Raw genomic sequence first — 17,043 nt, forward strand, 5'->3', positions numbered from 1 at the left:
GCTCAGGCCCTGAAGCAAGGATATGCAGATTATTGGTACCATTTGAAAGGAAACACTTTGAAGTTTGTGGAAATGTGAAAGGAATGTCGGAGAATATAACACAATAGATCTGGTAGAAGATAATACAAGATAATACAAATAAAAAAAAACGTTATTTTGTATTATCATCTTTGAAATGCAAGAGAAAGGCCATAATGTATTATTCCAGTCCAGGTGCACTATACATGTTGGCCACTAGATGGCAGAAGTGTATGTGCAATGTTTTGATTTGATTTTGATTTTATTAGATTCTCTTTTAGTCCCCATTTGAACTAATCTTCCAAGAGTCCTTAACATTCAAATACAGTTTATAATACAACACACTTTCCCATATAACACACTATTACAAACATACATAATACACTAGCATAATGACCCAATAAATACTCAGTCTAAAAAATATGGATTCTTCATCTACTATAGTCCCACAACATTTCTATATACTGTATTTCAATTGTTTTAAAATAATGTTTAAATGTATATATTGAAAGGTTTCTAGTTTGCTCAGTTAATTTATTCAATTTCTTTATTGCTCTAAATCGAAATGTTATTTTGCCTATTTCTCTTTTCTGTCTGGACAACGCATAGATGGTGGACAATCTATTCCTAGTATTTACTGAATGTCTGTCTCTTACCAACTGAATACCGTTCTGTCTGGACAACACATAGAATGGTGGACAATCTATTCCTAGTATTTACTGAATGTCTGTCTCTTACCAACTGAATACCGTTCTGTTTGGATAACACATAGATGGAGGACAATCTATTCCTAGTATTTACTGAATGTCTGTCTCTTACCAACTGAATACCATTCTGTCTGGACAACACATAGATGGAGGACAATCTATTCCTAGTATTTACTGAATGTCTGTCTCTTACCAACTGAATACCGTTCTGTCTGGACAACACATAGATGGTGGACAATCTATTCCTAGTATTTACTGAATGTCTGTCTCTTACCAACTGAATACTGTTCTGTCTGGATAACACATAGATGGTGGACAATCTATTCCTAGTATTTACTGTCTGTCTCTTACCAACTGAATACCGTTCTGTCTGGATAACACATAGATGGAGGACAATCTATTCCTAGTATTTACTGTCTGTCTCTTACCAACTGAATACCGTTCTGTCTGGACAACACATAGATGGTGGACAATCTATTCCTAGTATTTACTGAATGTCTGTCTCTTACCAACTGAATACCGTTCTGTCTGGACAACACATAGATGGAGGACAATCTATTCCTAGTATTTACTGAATGTCTGTCTCTTACCAACTGAATACCGTTCTGTTTGGATAACACATAGATGGTGGACAATCTATTCCTAGTATTTACTGTCTGTCTCTTACCAACTGAATACCGTTCTGTCTGGATAACACATAGATGGTGTACAATCTATTCCTAGTATTTACTGTCTGTCTGTCTCTTACCAACTGAATACCGTTCTGTTTGGATAACACATAGATGGTGGACAATCTATTCCTAGTATTTACTGTCTGTCTGTCTCTTACCAACTGAATACCGTTCTGTTTGGATAACACATAGATGGTGGACAATCTATTCCTAGTATTTACTGTCTGTCTGTCTCTTACCAACTGAATACCATTCTGTCTGGACAACACATAGATGGTGGACAATCTATTCCTAGTATTTACTGTCTGTCTGTCTCTTACCAACTGAATACCATTCTGTCTGGACAACACATAGATGGTGGACAATCTATTCCTAGTATTTAATGTCTGTCTCTTACCAACTGAATACCGTTCTGTCTGGACAACACATAGATGGTGTACAATCTATTCCTAGTATTTAATATCTGTCTCTTACCAACTGAAAACCGTTCTGTCTGGACAACACATAGATGGTGGACAATCTATTCCTAGTATTTACTGTCTGTCTCTTACCAACTGAATACCGTTCTGTCTGGACAACACATAGATGGTGGACAATCTATTCCTAGTATTTACTGTCTGTCTGTCTCTTACCAACTGAATACCGTTCTGTTTGGATAACACATAGATGGTGGACAATCTATTCCTAGTATTTACTGTCTGTCTGTCTCTTACCAACTGAATACCGTTCTGTTTGGATAACACATAGATGGTGGACAATCTATTCCTAGTATTTACTGTCTGTCTGTCTCTTACCAACTGAATACCATTCTGTCTGGACAACACATAGATGGTGGACAATCTATTCCTAGTATTTAATGTCTGTCTCTTACCAACTGAATACCGTTCTGTCTGGACAACACATAGATGGTGTACAATCTATTCCTAGTATTTAATGTCTGTCTCTTACCAACTGAAAACCGTTCTGTCTGGACAACACATAGATGGTGGACAATCTATTCCTAGTATTTACTGTCTGTCTGTCTCTTACCAACTGAATACTGTTCTGTCTGGACAACACATAGATGGTGGACAATCTATTCCTAGTATTTACTGTCTGTCTGTCTCTTACCAACTGAATATCGTTCTGTCTGGACAACACATAGATGGTGGACAATCTATTCCTAGTATTTACTGTCTGTCTGTCTCTTACCAACTGAATACTGTTCTGTCTGGACAACACATAGATGGTGGACAATCTATTCCTAGTATTTACTGTCTGTCTGTCTCTTACCAACTGAATACTGTTCTGTCTGGACAACACATAGATAGTGGACAATCTATTCCTAGTATTTACTGTCTGTCTGTCTCTTACCAACTGAATACTGTTCTGTCTGGACAACACATAGATGGTGGACAATCTATTCCTAGTATTTACTGTCTGTCTGTCTCTTACCAACTGAATACTGTTCTGTCTGGACAACACATAGATGGTGGACAATCTATTCCTAGTATTTAATGTCTGTCTCTTACCAACTGAATACCGTTCTGTCTGGACAACACATAGATGGTGTACAATCTATTCCTAGTATTTAATGTCTGTCTCTTACCAACTGAAAACCGTTCTGTCTGGACAACACATAGATGGTGGACAATCTATTCCTAGTATTTACTGTCTGTCTCTTACCAACTGAATACCGTTCTGTCTGGACAACACATAGATGGTGGACAATCTATTCCTAGTATTTACTGTCTGTCTGTCTCTTACCAACTGAATACCGTTCTGTTTGGATAACACATAGATGGTGGACAATCTATTCCTAGTATTTACTGTCTGTCTGTCTCTTACCAACTGAATACCGTTCTGTTTGGATAACACATAGATGGTGGACAATCTATTCCTAGTATTTACTGTCTGTCTGTCTCTTACCAACTGAATACCATTCTGTCTGGACAACACATAGATGGTGGACAATCTATTCCTAGTATTTACTGTCTGTCTGTCTCTTACCAACTGAATACTGTTCTGTCTGGACAACACATAGATGGGGGACAATCTATTCCTAGTATTTACTGTCTGTCTGTCTCTTACCAACTGAATACCATTCTGTCTGGACAACACATAGATGGTGGACAATCTATTCCTAGTATTTACTGTCTGTCTGTCTCTTACCAACTGAATACCGTTCTGTCTGGACAACACATAGATGGTGGACAATCTATTCCTAGTATTTAATGTCTGTCTCTTACCAACTGAATACCGTTCTGTCTGGACAACACATAGATGGTGTACAATCTATTCCTAGTATTTAATGTCTGTCTCTTACCAACTGAAAACCGTTCTGTCTGGACAACACATAGATGGTTGACAATCTATTCCTAGTATTTACTGTCTGTCTCTTACCAACTGAATACCGTTCTGTTTGGATAACACATAGATGGTGGACAATCTATTCCTAGTATTTACTGTCTGTCTGTCTCTTACCAACTGAATACCGTTCTGTTTGGATAACACATAGATGGTGGACAATCTATTCCTAGTATTTACTGTCTGTCTGTCTCTTACCAACTGAATACCATTCTGTCTGGACAACACATAGATGGTGGACAATCTATTCCTAGTATTTAATGTCTGTCTCTTACCAACTGAATACCGTTCTGTCTGGACAACACATAGATGGTGTACAATCTATTCCTAGTATTTAATGTCTGTCTCTTACCAACTGAAAACCGTTCTGTCTGGACAACACATAGATGGTGGACAATCTATTCCTAGTATTTACTGTCTGTCTGTCTCTTACCAACTGAATACTGTTCTGTCTGGACAACACATAGATGGTGGACAATCTATTCCTAGTATTTACTGTCTGTCTGTCTCTTACCAACTGAATATCGTTCTGTCTGGACAACACATAGATGGTGGACAATCTATTCCTAGTATTTACTGTCTGTCTGTCTCTTACCAACTGAATACTGTTCTGTCTGGACAACACATAGATGGTGGACAATCTATTCCTAGTATTTACTGTCTGTCTGTCTCTTACCAACTGAATACTGTTCTGTCTGGACAACACATAGATAGTGGACAATCTATTCCTAGTATTTACTGTCTGTCTGTCTCTTACCAACTGAATACTGTTCTGTCTGGACAACACATAGATGGTGGACAATCTATTCCTAGTATTTACTGTCTGTCTGTCTCTTACCAACTGAATACTGTTCTGTCTGGACAACACATAGATGGTGGACAATCTATTCCTAGTATTTAATGTCTGTCTCTTACCAACTGAATACCGTTCTGTCTGGACAACACATAGATGGTGTACAATCTATTCCTAGTATTTAATGTCTGTCTCTTACCAACTGAAAACCGTTCTGTCTGGACAACACATAGATGGTGGACAATCTATTCCTAGTATTTACTGTCTGTCTCTTACCAACTGAATACCGTTCTGTCTGGACAACACATAGATGGTGGACAATCTATTCCTAGTATTTACTGTCTGTCTGTCTCTTACCAACTGAATACCGTTCTGTTTGGATAACACATAGATGGTGGACAATCTATTCCTAGTATTTACTGTCTGTCTGTCTCTTACCAACTGAATACCGTTCTGTTTGGATAACACATAGATGGTGGACAATCTATTCCTAGTATTTACTGTCTGTCTGTCTCTTACCAACTGAATACCATTCTGTCTGGACAACACATAGATGGTGGACAATCTATTCCTAGTATTTACTGTCTGTCTGTCTCTTACCAACTGAATACTGTTCTGTCTGGACAACACATAGATGGGGGACAATCTATTCCTAGTATTTACTGTCTGTCTGTCTCTTACCAACTGAATACCATTCTGTCTGGACAACACATAGATGGTGGACAATCTATTCCTAGTATTTACTGTCTGTCTGTCTCTTACCAACTGAATACCGTTCTGTCTGGACAACACATAGATGGTGGACAATCTATTCCTAGTATTTAATGTCTGTCTCTTACCAACTGAATACCGTTCTGTCTGGACAACACATAGATGGTGTACAATCTATTCCTAGTATTTAATGTCTGTCTCTTACCAACTGAAAACCGTTCTGTCTGGACAACACATAGATGGTTGACAATCTATTCCTAGTATTTACTGTCTGTCTCTTACCAACTGAATACCGTTCTGTCTGGACAACACATAGATGGTGGACAATCTATTCCTAGTATTTACTGTCTGTCTGTCTCTTACCAACTGAATACCGTTCTGTTTGGATAACACATAGATGGTGGACAATCTATTCCTAGTATTTACTGTCTGTCTGTCTCTTACCAACTGAATACCGTTCTGTTTGGATAACACATAGATGGTGGACAATCTATTCCTAGTATTTACTGTCTGTCTGTCTCTTACCAACTGAATACCATTCTGTCTGGACAACACATAGATGGTGGACAATCTATTCCTAGTATTTACTGTCTGTCTGTCTCTTACCAACTGAATACCATTCTGTCTGGACAACACATAGATGGTGGACAATCTATTCCTAGTATTTAATGTCTGTCTCTTACCAACTGAATACCGTTCTGTCTGGACAACACATAGATGGTGTACAATCTATTCCTAGTATTTAATGTCTGTCTCTTACCAACTGAAAACCGTTCTGTCTGGACAACACATAGATGGTGGACAATCTATTCCTAGTATTTACTGTCTGTCTGTCTCTTACCAACTGAATACTGTTCTGTCTGGACAACACATAGATGGTGGACAATCTATTCCTAGTATTTACTGTCTGTCTGTCTCTTACCAACTGAATACCGTTCTGTCTGGACAACACATAGATGGTGGACAATCTATTCCTAGTATTTACTGTCTGTCTGTCTCTTACCAACTGAATACTGTTCTGTCTGGACAACACATAGATGGTGGACAATCTATTCCTAGTATTTACTGTCTGTCTGTCTCTTACCAACTGAATACTGTTCTGTCTGGACAACACATAGATAGTGGACAATCTATTCCTAGTATTTACTGTCTGTCTGTCTCTTACCAACTGAATACTGTTCTGTCTGGACAACACATAGATGGTGGACAATCTATTCCTAGTATTTACTGTCTGTCTGTCTCTTACCAACTGAATACTGTTCTGTCTGGACAACACATAGATGGTGGACAATCTATTCCTAGTATTTAATGTCTGTCTCTTACCAACTGAATACCGTTCTGTCTGGACAACACATAGATGGTGTACAATCTATTCCTAGTATTTAATGTCTGTCTCTTACCAACTGAAAACCGTTCTGTCTGGACAACACATAGATGGTGGACAATCTATTCCTAGTATTTACTGTCTGTCTCTTACCAACTGAATACCGTTCTGTCTGGACAACACATAGATGGTGGACAATCTATTCCTAGTATTTACTGTCTGTCTGTCTCTTACCAACTGAATACCGTTCTGTTTGGATAACACATAGATGGTGGACAATCTATTCCTAGTATTTACTGTCTGTCTGTCTCTTACCAACTGAATACCGTTCTGTTTGGATAACACATAGATGGTGGACAATCTATTCCTAGTATTTACTGTCTGTCTGTCTCTTACCAACTGAATACCATTCTGTCTGGACAACACATAGATGGTGGACAATCTATTCCTAGTATTTACTGTCTGTCTGTCTCTTACCAACTGAATACTGTTCTGTCTGGACAACACATAGATGGGGGACAATCTATTCCTAGTATTTACTGTCTGTCTCTTACCAACTGAATACTGTTCTGTCTGGACAACACATAGATGGTGGACAATCTATTCCTAGTATTTACTGTCTGTCTGTCTCTTACCAACTGAATACCGTTCTGTCTGGACAACACATAGATGGGGGACAATCTATTCCTAGTATTTACTGTCTGTCTCTTACCAACTGAATACCGTTCTGTCTGGACAACACATAGATGGGGGACAATCTATTCCTAGTATTTACTTTACCAACTGAATTCCGTTGTGAATAGAGCCGTGTTAAATGATGTATATTATAAAATAAGATAAGCATGTTTTTTTGAATTATCTTGTCGATTGATGACCAACCAAGAACACTGCGCATGACTGCAACAGAAGAACCATATCTCTGTTTTAAGCTGATCCAATGAACCATTGCATGTCTGTTCAAAATGTTGTATCAAGATTGCCCAAATATGCCTAATTTCTTTATTAATAACTTTTCATGTTAAAAATTGTGCACTCTCCTCAAACAATAGCATGGTATTATTTCACTCTAATAGCTACTATACATTAGACAGTGCAGTTAGATTAACAAGAATTTAAGCTTTCTGCCAATATCAGATATGTCTATGTCCTGGGAAATGTTCTTGTTACTTACAACCTCATGTTAATCGCATTAGCCTAAGTTAGCTCAACCGTCCCATGGAAGGGACACTGATCCCGAAGAACATTTTATATGACACAATTACCTACAGACTATTGTCTTTTACTTTTTGGCTTCAGACGTAGGTTCAGACCAAACATTTGTGTTGGATGGTATTTCCAGGTCTCTGCTAGGTTTCTTCTGCATGTTTTGGTTTAGTGTTTTCTTCATAGTCCTTGGTAGTAGTAGTCCATTCAGGTCATTTTGTCCAAAAAGGTTTTAGGTCTGGAATTTTGATTTGGATTGAAGGTTTTAATGTTGAGGTTAGTATCCTTGCGGAAAAAAAATCTAATTTAGCTACATTTATCCAACTCTAATTCTCTCTCTCTCTCTCTCTCTCTCTCTCTCTCTCTCTCTCTCTCTCTCTCTCTCTCTCTGTCTCTCTCTCTCTCTCTCTCTCTCTCTCTCTCTCTCTGTCTCTCTCTCTCTGTCTCTCTCTCTCTCTTCTCTCTCTCTCTCTCTCTGTCTCTCTGTCTCTCTCTCTCTCTCTCTCTCTCTCTCTCTCTCTCTCTCTCTCTCTCTCTCTCTCTCTCTCTCTCTCTCTCTCTCTCTCTCTCTCTCTCTCTCTCTCTCTCTCTCTCTCTCTCTCTCTCTCTCTCTCTCTCTCTCTCTCTCTCTCTCTCTCTCTCTCTCTCTCTCTCTCTCTCTCTCTCTCTCTCTCTCTCTCTCTCTCTCTCTCTCTCTCTCTCTCTCTCTCTCTCTCTCTCTCTCTCTGTCTCTCTCTCTCTCTCTCTCTCTCTGTCTCTCTCTCTCTCTCTCTCTCTCTCTCTGTATCCTCCTGTCAGGCCAAAGTGACAGCCAACAATGATACGAACCAAACCTACTCTGTCTTCTACATACCCAAGGTCACTGGGATGCACAAGGTACACTTTCTGTTCTATCCCTACCCTAACCTTAACCCTTTTTCCTAACCTATCCTAACCTTAACCCTTATTCCTACCCTACCCGAACCGAACAGAACCTACCTTAACCCTTATTCCTACCCTTCCCTACCCGAACCTACCTTAACCCCTATTCCTACCCTAACCTACCTTAACCCTTATTCCTTCCCTAACCTACCCGAACCTACCTTAACCCTTATTCCTACCCTTCCCTACCCGAACCTACCTTAACCCCTATTCCTACCCTAACATATCTTAGCCCTTATTCCTAACCTACCCTACCCTAACCTTAACCCTTATTCCTACACTAACCTATCTTAACCCTTATTCCTAACCTAACCTAACCTAACCTACCCTACCCTTAACCCCTATTCCTACCTGAACCTACCTTAACCTTTATTCCTACCCTACCCCACCCTACCCTAACCTACCTTAACCCTTATTCCTACCCTACCCTACCCGAACCTACCTTAACTCTTATTCCTACCCTACCCCACCCTACCCTAACCTACCCTAACCTACCTACTAACCCTAACCCTAACCCTAACCCTAACCCTAACCCTAACCCTTATTCCTACCCTACTCTACCCGAACCTACCTTAACCCTTATCCCTACCCTACCCTACCCTACCCTACCCTACCCTACCCTACCTGAACCTACCTTAACCCTTACTCTTACCCTAACCTACCCTAACCTAACCTTAACCCTTATTCCTAACCTACCCTATCCTAACCTAACCATAGCCCTTATTTCTACCCTAACCAATCTTAACCCTAATTCCTACCCTAACCTACCCTAACCTACCTTAACCCTTATTCCTCCACTAACCTTAACCCATGTTCCTAACCTACCCTAACCTAACCTTAACCCTTATTCCTAACCTAACCTAACCTAACCTAACCTACCCAAACCTTAACCCTTACTCCTAACGTAACCTACTCTAACCTTACCAGGTGACGGTGTTGTTTGGTAACAGTGTGTATTATTACCAGGTGATGGTGTTGTTTGGTAACAGTGTGTATTATTATCAGGTGATGGTGTTGTTTGGTAACAGTGTGTATTATTACCAGGTGATGGTGTTGTTTGGTAACAGTGTGTATTATTATCAGGTGATGGTGTTTGGTAACAGTGTGTATTATTATCAGGTGATGGTGTTGTTTGGTAACAGTGTGTATTATTACCAGGTGATGGTGTTGTTTGGTAAACAGTGTGTATTATTACCAGGTGATGGTGTTGTTTGGTAACAGTGTGTATTATTACCAGGTGATGGTGTTGTTTGGTAACAGTGTGTATTATTACCAGGTGACGGTGTTGTTTGGTAACAGTGTGTATTATTACCAGGTGATGGTGTTGTTTGGTAACAGTGTGTATTATTACCAGGTGATGGTGTTGTTTGGTAACAGTGTGTATTATTACCAGGTGATGGTGTTGTTTGGTAACAGTGTGTATTATTACCAGGTGATGGTGTTGTTTGGTAACAGTGTGTATTATTATCAGGTGATGGTGTTGTTTGGTAACTCTGTGTTTTACTAGGTGACGGTGTTGTTTAGTAACTCGGTGTTTTACTAGGTGACGGTGCTGTTTTCGGGGCTACACATCAATACGTCTCCTTATGAGGTGGATGTGGGGATGGCTCAGGGAGACAGCAGTAAAGCTACAGCCCAGGGACCTGGACTAGAACCTGCCGGGAACATCGCCAATAAGACCACATACTTTGACGTCTACACCGCAGGTACCAACTGTTTTCTCAGCTATTGAACTCTGGGACTGTTTTAAAATCACCATTGCTCTCTTGCTGACATCGCTGAGCTGTTTCCTTCCTCTCTGGCAGCTCAGTTAGTAAGGATGACTGTATATTTGTCGCTTTTGGCTGAGTTGTGTGTTTCATGTGTTATGTGTATATATTGAGTTTACACTGAGTGTACAAAACATTAGGAACACCTGCATTTTCCATGACATAGACTGACTAGGTGAATCCAGGGGAAAGCTATGATCCCTTATTGATGTCACTTGTTAAATCCACGTCAATCAGTGTAGATGAAAAGTCCATTCCTCAACGAATTGAGGCCAAAAAGGGGTTGCAACTCAATATTAGGAAGGTTTTCCTAATGCTTTGTACACTTAGTGTATATTTTATACTGCAGGAAAAGACACCACGATTCATACCCATCAGTCCATTTCCTTTCCACTTCTTTAACAACAAAAAAATATATACTATACAGTATATTGGTATGGTGCTAAGGCTCTCTCTGTGTCCAGGTGATAAGGCTCTCTCTGTCTCCAGGTGCTAAGGCTCTCTCTGTCTCCAGGTGCTAAGGCTCTCTCTGTGTCCAGGTGCTAAGGCTCTCTCTGTCTCCAGGTGCTAAGGCTCTCTCTGTCTCCAGGTGCTAAGGCTCTCTCTGTCTCCAGGTGATAAGGCTCTCCCTGTCTCCAGGTGCTAAGGCTCTCCCTGTCTCCAGGTGATAAGGCTCTCCCTGTCTCCAGGTGCTAAGGCTCTCTCTGTCTCCAGGTGCTAAGGCTCTCTCTGTCTCCAGGTGCTAAGGCTCTCTCTGTGTCCAGGTGCTAAGGCTCTCTTTGTCTCCAGGTGCTAAGGCTCTCTCTGTGTCCAGGTGCTAAGGCTCTCTCTGTCTCCAGGTGCTAAGGCTCTCTCTGTCTCCAGGTGCTAAGGCTCTCCCTGTCTCCAGGTGCTAAGGCTCTCTCTGTCTCCAGGTGCTAAGGCTCTCTCTGTCTCCAGGTGATAAGGCTCTCCCTGTCTCCAGGTGCTAAGGCTCTCTCTGTCTCCAGGTGCTAAGGCTCTCTCTGTCTCCAGGTGCTAAGGCTCTCTCTGTCTCCAGGTGCTAAGGCTCTCTCTGTCTCCAGGTGCTAAGGCTCTCCCTGTCTCCAGGTGCTAAGGCTCTCCCTGTCTCCAGGTGATAAGGCTCTCCCTGTCTCCAGGTGCTAAGGCTCTCTCTGTCTCCAGGTGATAAGGCTCTCCCTGTCTCCAGGTGCTAAGGCTCTCCCTGTCTCCAGGTGCTAAGGCTCTCTCTGTCTCCAGGTGCTAAGGCTCTCCCTGTCTCCAGGTGCTAAGGCTCTCTCTGTCTCCAGGTGCTAAGGCTCTCTCTGTCTCCAGGTGCTAAGGCTCTCTCTGTCTCCAGGTGCTAAGGCTCTCCCTGTCTCCAGGTGCTAAGGCTCTCTCTGTCTCCAGGTGCTAAGGCTCTCTCTGTCTCCAGGTGCTAAGGCTCTCTCTGTGTCCAGGTGCTAAGGCTCTCTCTGTGTCCAGGTGCTAAGGCTCTCTCTGTCTCCAGGTGCTAAGGCTCTCTCTGTCTCCAGGTGCTAAGGCTCTCCCTGTCTCCAGGTGCTAAGGCTCTCTCTGTCTCCAGGTGCTAAGGCTCTCTCTGTCTCCAGGTGATAAGGCTCTCCCTGTCTCCAGGTGCTAAGGCTCTCTCTGTCTCCAGGTGCTAAGGCTCTCTCTGTCTCCAGGTGCTAAGGCTCTCTCTGTCTCCAGGTGCTAAGGCTCTCTCTGTCTCCAGGTGCTAAGGCTCTCCCTGTCTCCAGGTGCTAAGGCTCTCCCTGTCTCCAGGTGATAAGGCTCTCCCTGTCTCCAGGTGCTAAGGCTCTCTCTGTCTCCAGGTGATAAGGCTCTCCCTGTCTCCAGGTGCTAAGGCTCTCCCTGTCTCCAGGTGCTAAGGCTCTCTCTGTCTCCAGGTGCTAAGGCTCTCCCTGTCTCCAGGTGCTAAGGCTCTCTCTGTCTCCAGGTGCTAAGGCTCTCTCTGTCTCCAGGTGCTAAGGCTCTCTCTGTCTCCAGGTGCTAAGGCTCTCCCTGTCTCCAGGTGCTAAGGCTCTCTCTGTCTCCAGGTGCTAAGGCTCTCTCTGTCTCCAGGTGCTAAGGCTCTCCCTGTCTCCAGGTGCTAAGGCTCTCACTGTCTCCAGGTGCTAAGGCTCTCTCTGTCTCCAAGTGCTAAGGCTCTCTCTGTCTCCAGGTGCTAAGGCTCTCCCTGTCTCCAGGTGCTAAGGCTCTCTCTGTGTCCAGGTGCTGGTGTGGGAGAGGTGGAGGTGGTGATCATGGACCCAGCGGGTAAGAAGGACGTGGTGGTGTGTCAGATAGAGGATAAGGGCAACAGTATGTACCGCTGCACCTACAAACCCACCCTGGAGGGGGCCCACACCATCTACGTTACCTTTGCTGGAGGACAAATCAGCAAGAGCCCCTTCACTGTCAACATAGGAGAGGGTGAGACAGGAGGGGGAGGGAGGGGAGGGGCAGATCAGCAAGAACCCCTTCACTGTCAAAATAGCAACACATGAAACCGAATTATAAACAGTTTTTCTGTTTCTGTCTCTAGTGTTTCTGTTTCTATTGTTTCTGTTTCTGTTTCCAGGATTTCTGTTTCTAGGGTTTCTGTTTCTATTTTTCTTGCTGATGTTTCTGTGTCTATTTTTCATCTTCTTTTTGTTTCCAGTGTTTCTGTTTCTAGTTTTTCTAGTGTTTCTGTTTCTAGGGTTTCTGTTTCTAGTGTTTCTGTTTCTAGGGTTTCTGTTTCTGTTTCTGTTTCTAGGGTTTCTGTTTCTAGTATTTCTAGTGTTTCTGTTTCTAGTGTTTCTGTTTCTAGGGTTTCTGTTTCTGTTTCTATTGTTTCTGTTTCTGTTTCTATTGTTTCTGTTTCTATTGTTTCTGTTTCTGTCTCTATTGTTTCTGTTTCTGTCTCTAGTGTTTCTGTTTCTAATGTTTCTGTTTCTGTCTCTATTGTTTCTGTTTCTGTTTCTATTGTTTCTGTTTCTGTCTCTAGTGTTTCTGTTTCTATTGTTTCTGTTTCTGTCTCTAGTGTTTCTGTTTCTATTGTTTCCGTTTCTGTCTCTAGTGTTTCTGTTTCTATTGTTTCTGTTTCTGTTTCTATTGTTTCTGTTTCTATTTCGATTGTTTCTGTTTCTGTTTTTATAGTGTTTCTGTTTCTATTGTTTCTGTTTCTATTTTTTTGCTGATGTTTCTGTGTCTATTTTTCTTCTTCTTTTTGTTTCCAGAGTTTCTGTTTCTAGTTTTTCTGTTGCTAGCATGACTGTTTCTATTGTTTTTGTTTCCAGGATATCTGTTTCTAGTGTTTCTGTTTCTAGTATTTCTAGGGTTTCTGTTTCTAGTGTTTCTGTTTCTAGGGTTTCTGTTTCTAGGGTTTCTGTTTCTAGGGTTTCTGTTTCTAGGGTTTCTGTTTCTAGTATTTCTAGTGTTTCTGTTTCTAGTGTTTCTGTCTCTAGTGTTTCTGTTTCTAGTGTTTCTGTTTCTGTCTCTAGTGTTTCTGTTTCTAGTGTTTCTGTTTCTGTCTCTAGTGTTTCTGTTTCTAGTGTTTCTGTTTCTGTCTCTAGTGTTTCTGTTTCTAGTGTTTCTGTTTCTGTTTCTAGTGTTTCTGTTTCTGTCTCTAGTGTTTCTGTTTCTATTGTTTCTGTTTCTGTTTCTAGTGTTTCTGTTTCTATTGTTTCTGTTTCTATTGTTTCTGTTTCTGTCTCTAGTGTTTCTGTTTCTATTGTTTCTGTTTCTAGTATTTCTAGTGTTTCTGTTTCTAGTGTTTCTGTCTCTAGTGTTTCTGTTTCTAGTGTTTCTGTTTCTGTTTCTAGTGTTTCTGTTTCTAGTGTTTCTGTTTCTATTGTTTCTGTTTCTAGTGTTTCTGTTTCTATTGTTTCTGGTTCTGTCTCTAGTGTTTCTGTTTCTGTCTCTAGTGTTTCTGTTTCTATTGTTTCTGTTTCTGTCTCTAGTGTTTCTGTTTCTATTGTTTCTGTTTCTGTCTCTAGTGTTTCTGTTTCTATTGTTTCTGTTTCTGTTTCTATTGTTTCTGTTTCTATTGTTTCTGTTTCTGTCTCTATTGTTTCTGTTTCTGTCTCTAGTGTTTCTGTTTCTAATGTTTCTGTTTCTGTCTCTATTGTTTCTGTTTCTGTTTCTATTGTTTCTGTTGCTGTCTCTAGTGTTTCTGTTTCTATTGTTTCTGTTTCTGTCTCTAGTGTTTCTGTTTCTAGTGTTTCTGTTTCTGTCTCTAGTGTTTCTGTCTCTAGTGTTTCTGTTTCTAGTGTTTCTGTTTCTGTCTCTAGTGTTTCTGTCTCTAGTGTTTCTGTTTCTATTGTTTCTGTTTCTATTGTTTCTGTTTCTGTCTCTAGTGTTTCTGTTTCTATTGTTTCTGTTTCTGTCTCTAGTGTTTCTGTTTCTATTGTTTCTGTTTCTATTGTTTCTGTTTCTGTCTCTAGTGTTTCTGTTTCTATTGTTTCTGTTTCTGTCTCTAGTGTTTCTGTTTCTAGTGTTTCTGTCTCTAGTGTTTCTGTTTCTATTGTTTCTGTTTCTGTCTCTAGTGTTTCTTTTTCTATTGTTTCTGTTTCTGTCTCTAGTGTTTCTGTTTCTAGTGTTTCTGTTTCTGTTTCTATTGTTTCTGTTTCTGTCTCTAGTGTTTCTGTCTCTAGTGTTTCTGTCTCTAGTGTTTCTGTTTCTATTGTTTCTGTTTCTGTCTCTAGTGTTTCTGTTTCTATTGTTTCTGTTTCTGTTTTTATAGTGTTTCTGTTTCTATTGTTTCTGTTTCTGTCTCTAGTGTTTCTGTTTCTATTGTTTCTGTTTCTGTTTCTATTGTTTCTGTTTCTATTTCGATTGTTTCTGTTTCTGTTTTTATAGTGTTTCTGTTTCTATTGTTTCTGTTTCTATTTTTTTGCTGATGTTTCTGTGTCTATTTTTCTTCTTCTTTTTGTTTCCAGTGTTTCTGTTTCTAGTTTTTCTGTTGCTAGCATGACTGTTTCTATTGTTTTTGTTTCCAGGATATCTGTTTCTAGTGTTTCTGTTTCTAGTATTTCTAGTGTTTCTGTTTCTAGTGTTTCTGTTTCTAGGGTTTCTGTTTCTAGGGTTTCTGTTTCTAGGGTTTCTGTTTCTAGGGTTTCTGTTTCTAGTATTTCTAGTGTTTCTGTTTCTAGTGTTTCTGTCTCTAGTGTTTCTGTTTCTGTCTCTAGTGTTTCTGTTTCTAGTGTTTCTGTTTCTGTCTCTAGTGTTTCTGTTTCTAGTGTTTCTGTTTCTGTCTCTAGTGTTTCTGTTTCTGTCTCTAGTGTTTCTGTTTCTGTCTCTAGTGTTTCTGTTTCTGTCTCTAGTGTTTCTGTTTCTAGTGTTTCTGTTTCTGTCTCTAGTGTTTCTGTTTCTAGTGTTTCTGTTTCTGTCTCTAGTGTTTCTGTTTCTATTGTTTCTGTTTCTGTCTCTAGTGTTTCTGTCTCTGGTGTTTCTGTCTCTAGTGTTTCTGTTTCTAGTGTTTCTGTCTCTGGTGTTTCTGTCTCTAGTGTTTCTGTTTCTAGTGTTTCTGTTTCTGTCTCTAGTGTTTCTGTTTCTATTGTTTCTGTTTCTGTTTCTATTGTTTCTGTTTCTGTTGTTTCTGTTTCCGTTTCTGGTGTTTACACAACTTTTCTGTCTGTTTGTTATGTTCTTTCCCTCTTCTCCTTTCTCCTGTCTGACTGTTCATTCACTTGCTCTTTCTCTCTGGATGATTCTGTGTTCCCTGGTCTCTTCTCACTCTCTCTGTCTCTCCCCCTGCTATCTCTCTCTCTCTCTCTCTCTACTCTGATCTCTCTCTCCCTCTCTCTCTTTCTAGAAAGACGGATGGATGGTATCTCTTCTCTCTCGGGAGCAGCTTCTTCCTTCTACTGTCCTCACTTCATGGGATCGCTCTTGGGAACTAGACTCTCTCTCTCTCTCTGCGTCTCTCTCTCTCTCTCTGTCTCTCTCTCTGCGTCTCTCTCTCTCGATCTCCTGGTAGTTGTTGTCCTCATCCTTCAGTTTCTATTCAAACTATGTGTTCACCGCCCACCCCTTCTCCAGCTTGTAACCCCAGCCTGGTTCGGGCCAAGGGGCGTGGTCTCCAGCCTAAAGGCCTCAGGGTGAAAGAGACAGCTGACTTCAGAGTCTTCACTAAAGGAGCTGGGACAGGAGAACTCAAAGTCACCATCAAGGGCCCCAGTGAGTCTACTCCACTACCCAGCAGTCTATATATTTAATAAACTACACTACCCAGCAGCCTCTCTGTTTTATAAACTACACTACCCAGCAGCCTCTCTGTTTTATAAATGACACTGTACAGCAGGCTCTCTGTTTTATAAACTACACTACCCAGCAGTCTCTTTGCTTTAGAAACTACATTACCCATAGTCTTTTTGCTGTTTACACCACTTGTGTTCAGATCTGAAGGGTCTGGATAGATATACGCAGTGTAGTGGTAAAGTTTCCACCATATTGCTTTTACCTAACAGCTCTGCAAACACTGAAAGATCTCTCTCTCTCTCTCTCTCTCTCTCTCTCTCTCTCTCTCTCTCTCTCACTCTCACTCTCACTCTCTCTCTCTCTCTCTCTCTCTCTCTCTCTCTCTCTCTCTCTCTCTCTCTCTCTCTCTATCTCT

The 17,043-nt window shown here is 40.9% G+C and overlaps 1 protein-coding gene across 1 annotated transcript in view; it reads left to right on the plus strand.

Annotated features, from left to right (window-relative positions):
* The window catches only part of flna (filamin A, alpha (actin binding protein 280)), a 155,670-nt gene that overhangs the window by 37,219 nt on the left and 101,408 nt on the right, over positions 1–17,043 (plus strand). The window contains exons 6-9 of the mRNA XM_031793366.1: positions 8,572–8,649; positions 10,238–10,400; positions 12,678–12,878; positions 16,470–16,607. Coding sequence (XP_031649226.1) covers positions 8,572–8,649; positions 10,238–10,400; positions 12,678–12,878; positions 16,470–16,607 — 580 coding nt within the window. The remainder of the gene's footprint in view (positions 1–8,571; positions 8,650–10,237; positions 10,401–12,677; positions 12,879–16,469; positions 16,608–17,043) is intronic.

Source organism: Oncorhynchus kisutch, linkage group LG17 (genome assembly GCF_002021735.2).
Source record: "Oncorhynchus kisutch isolate 150728-3 linkage group LG17, Okis_V2, whole genome shotgun sequence".
NCBI classification, from domain to species: Eukaryota; Metazoa; Chordata; class Actinopteri; order Salmoniformes; family Salmonidae; genus Oncorhynchus; species Oncorhynchus kisutch.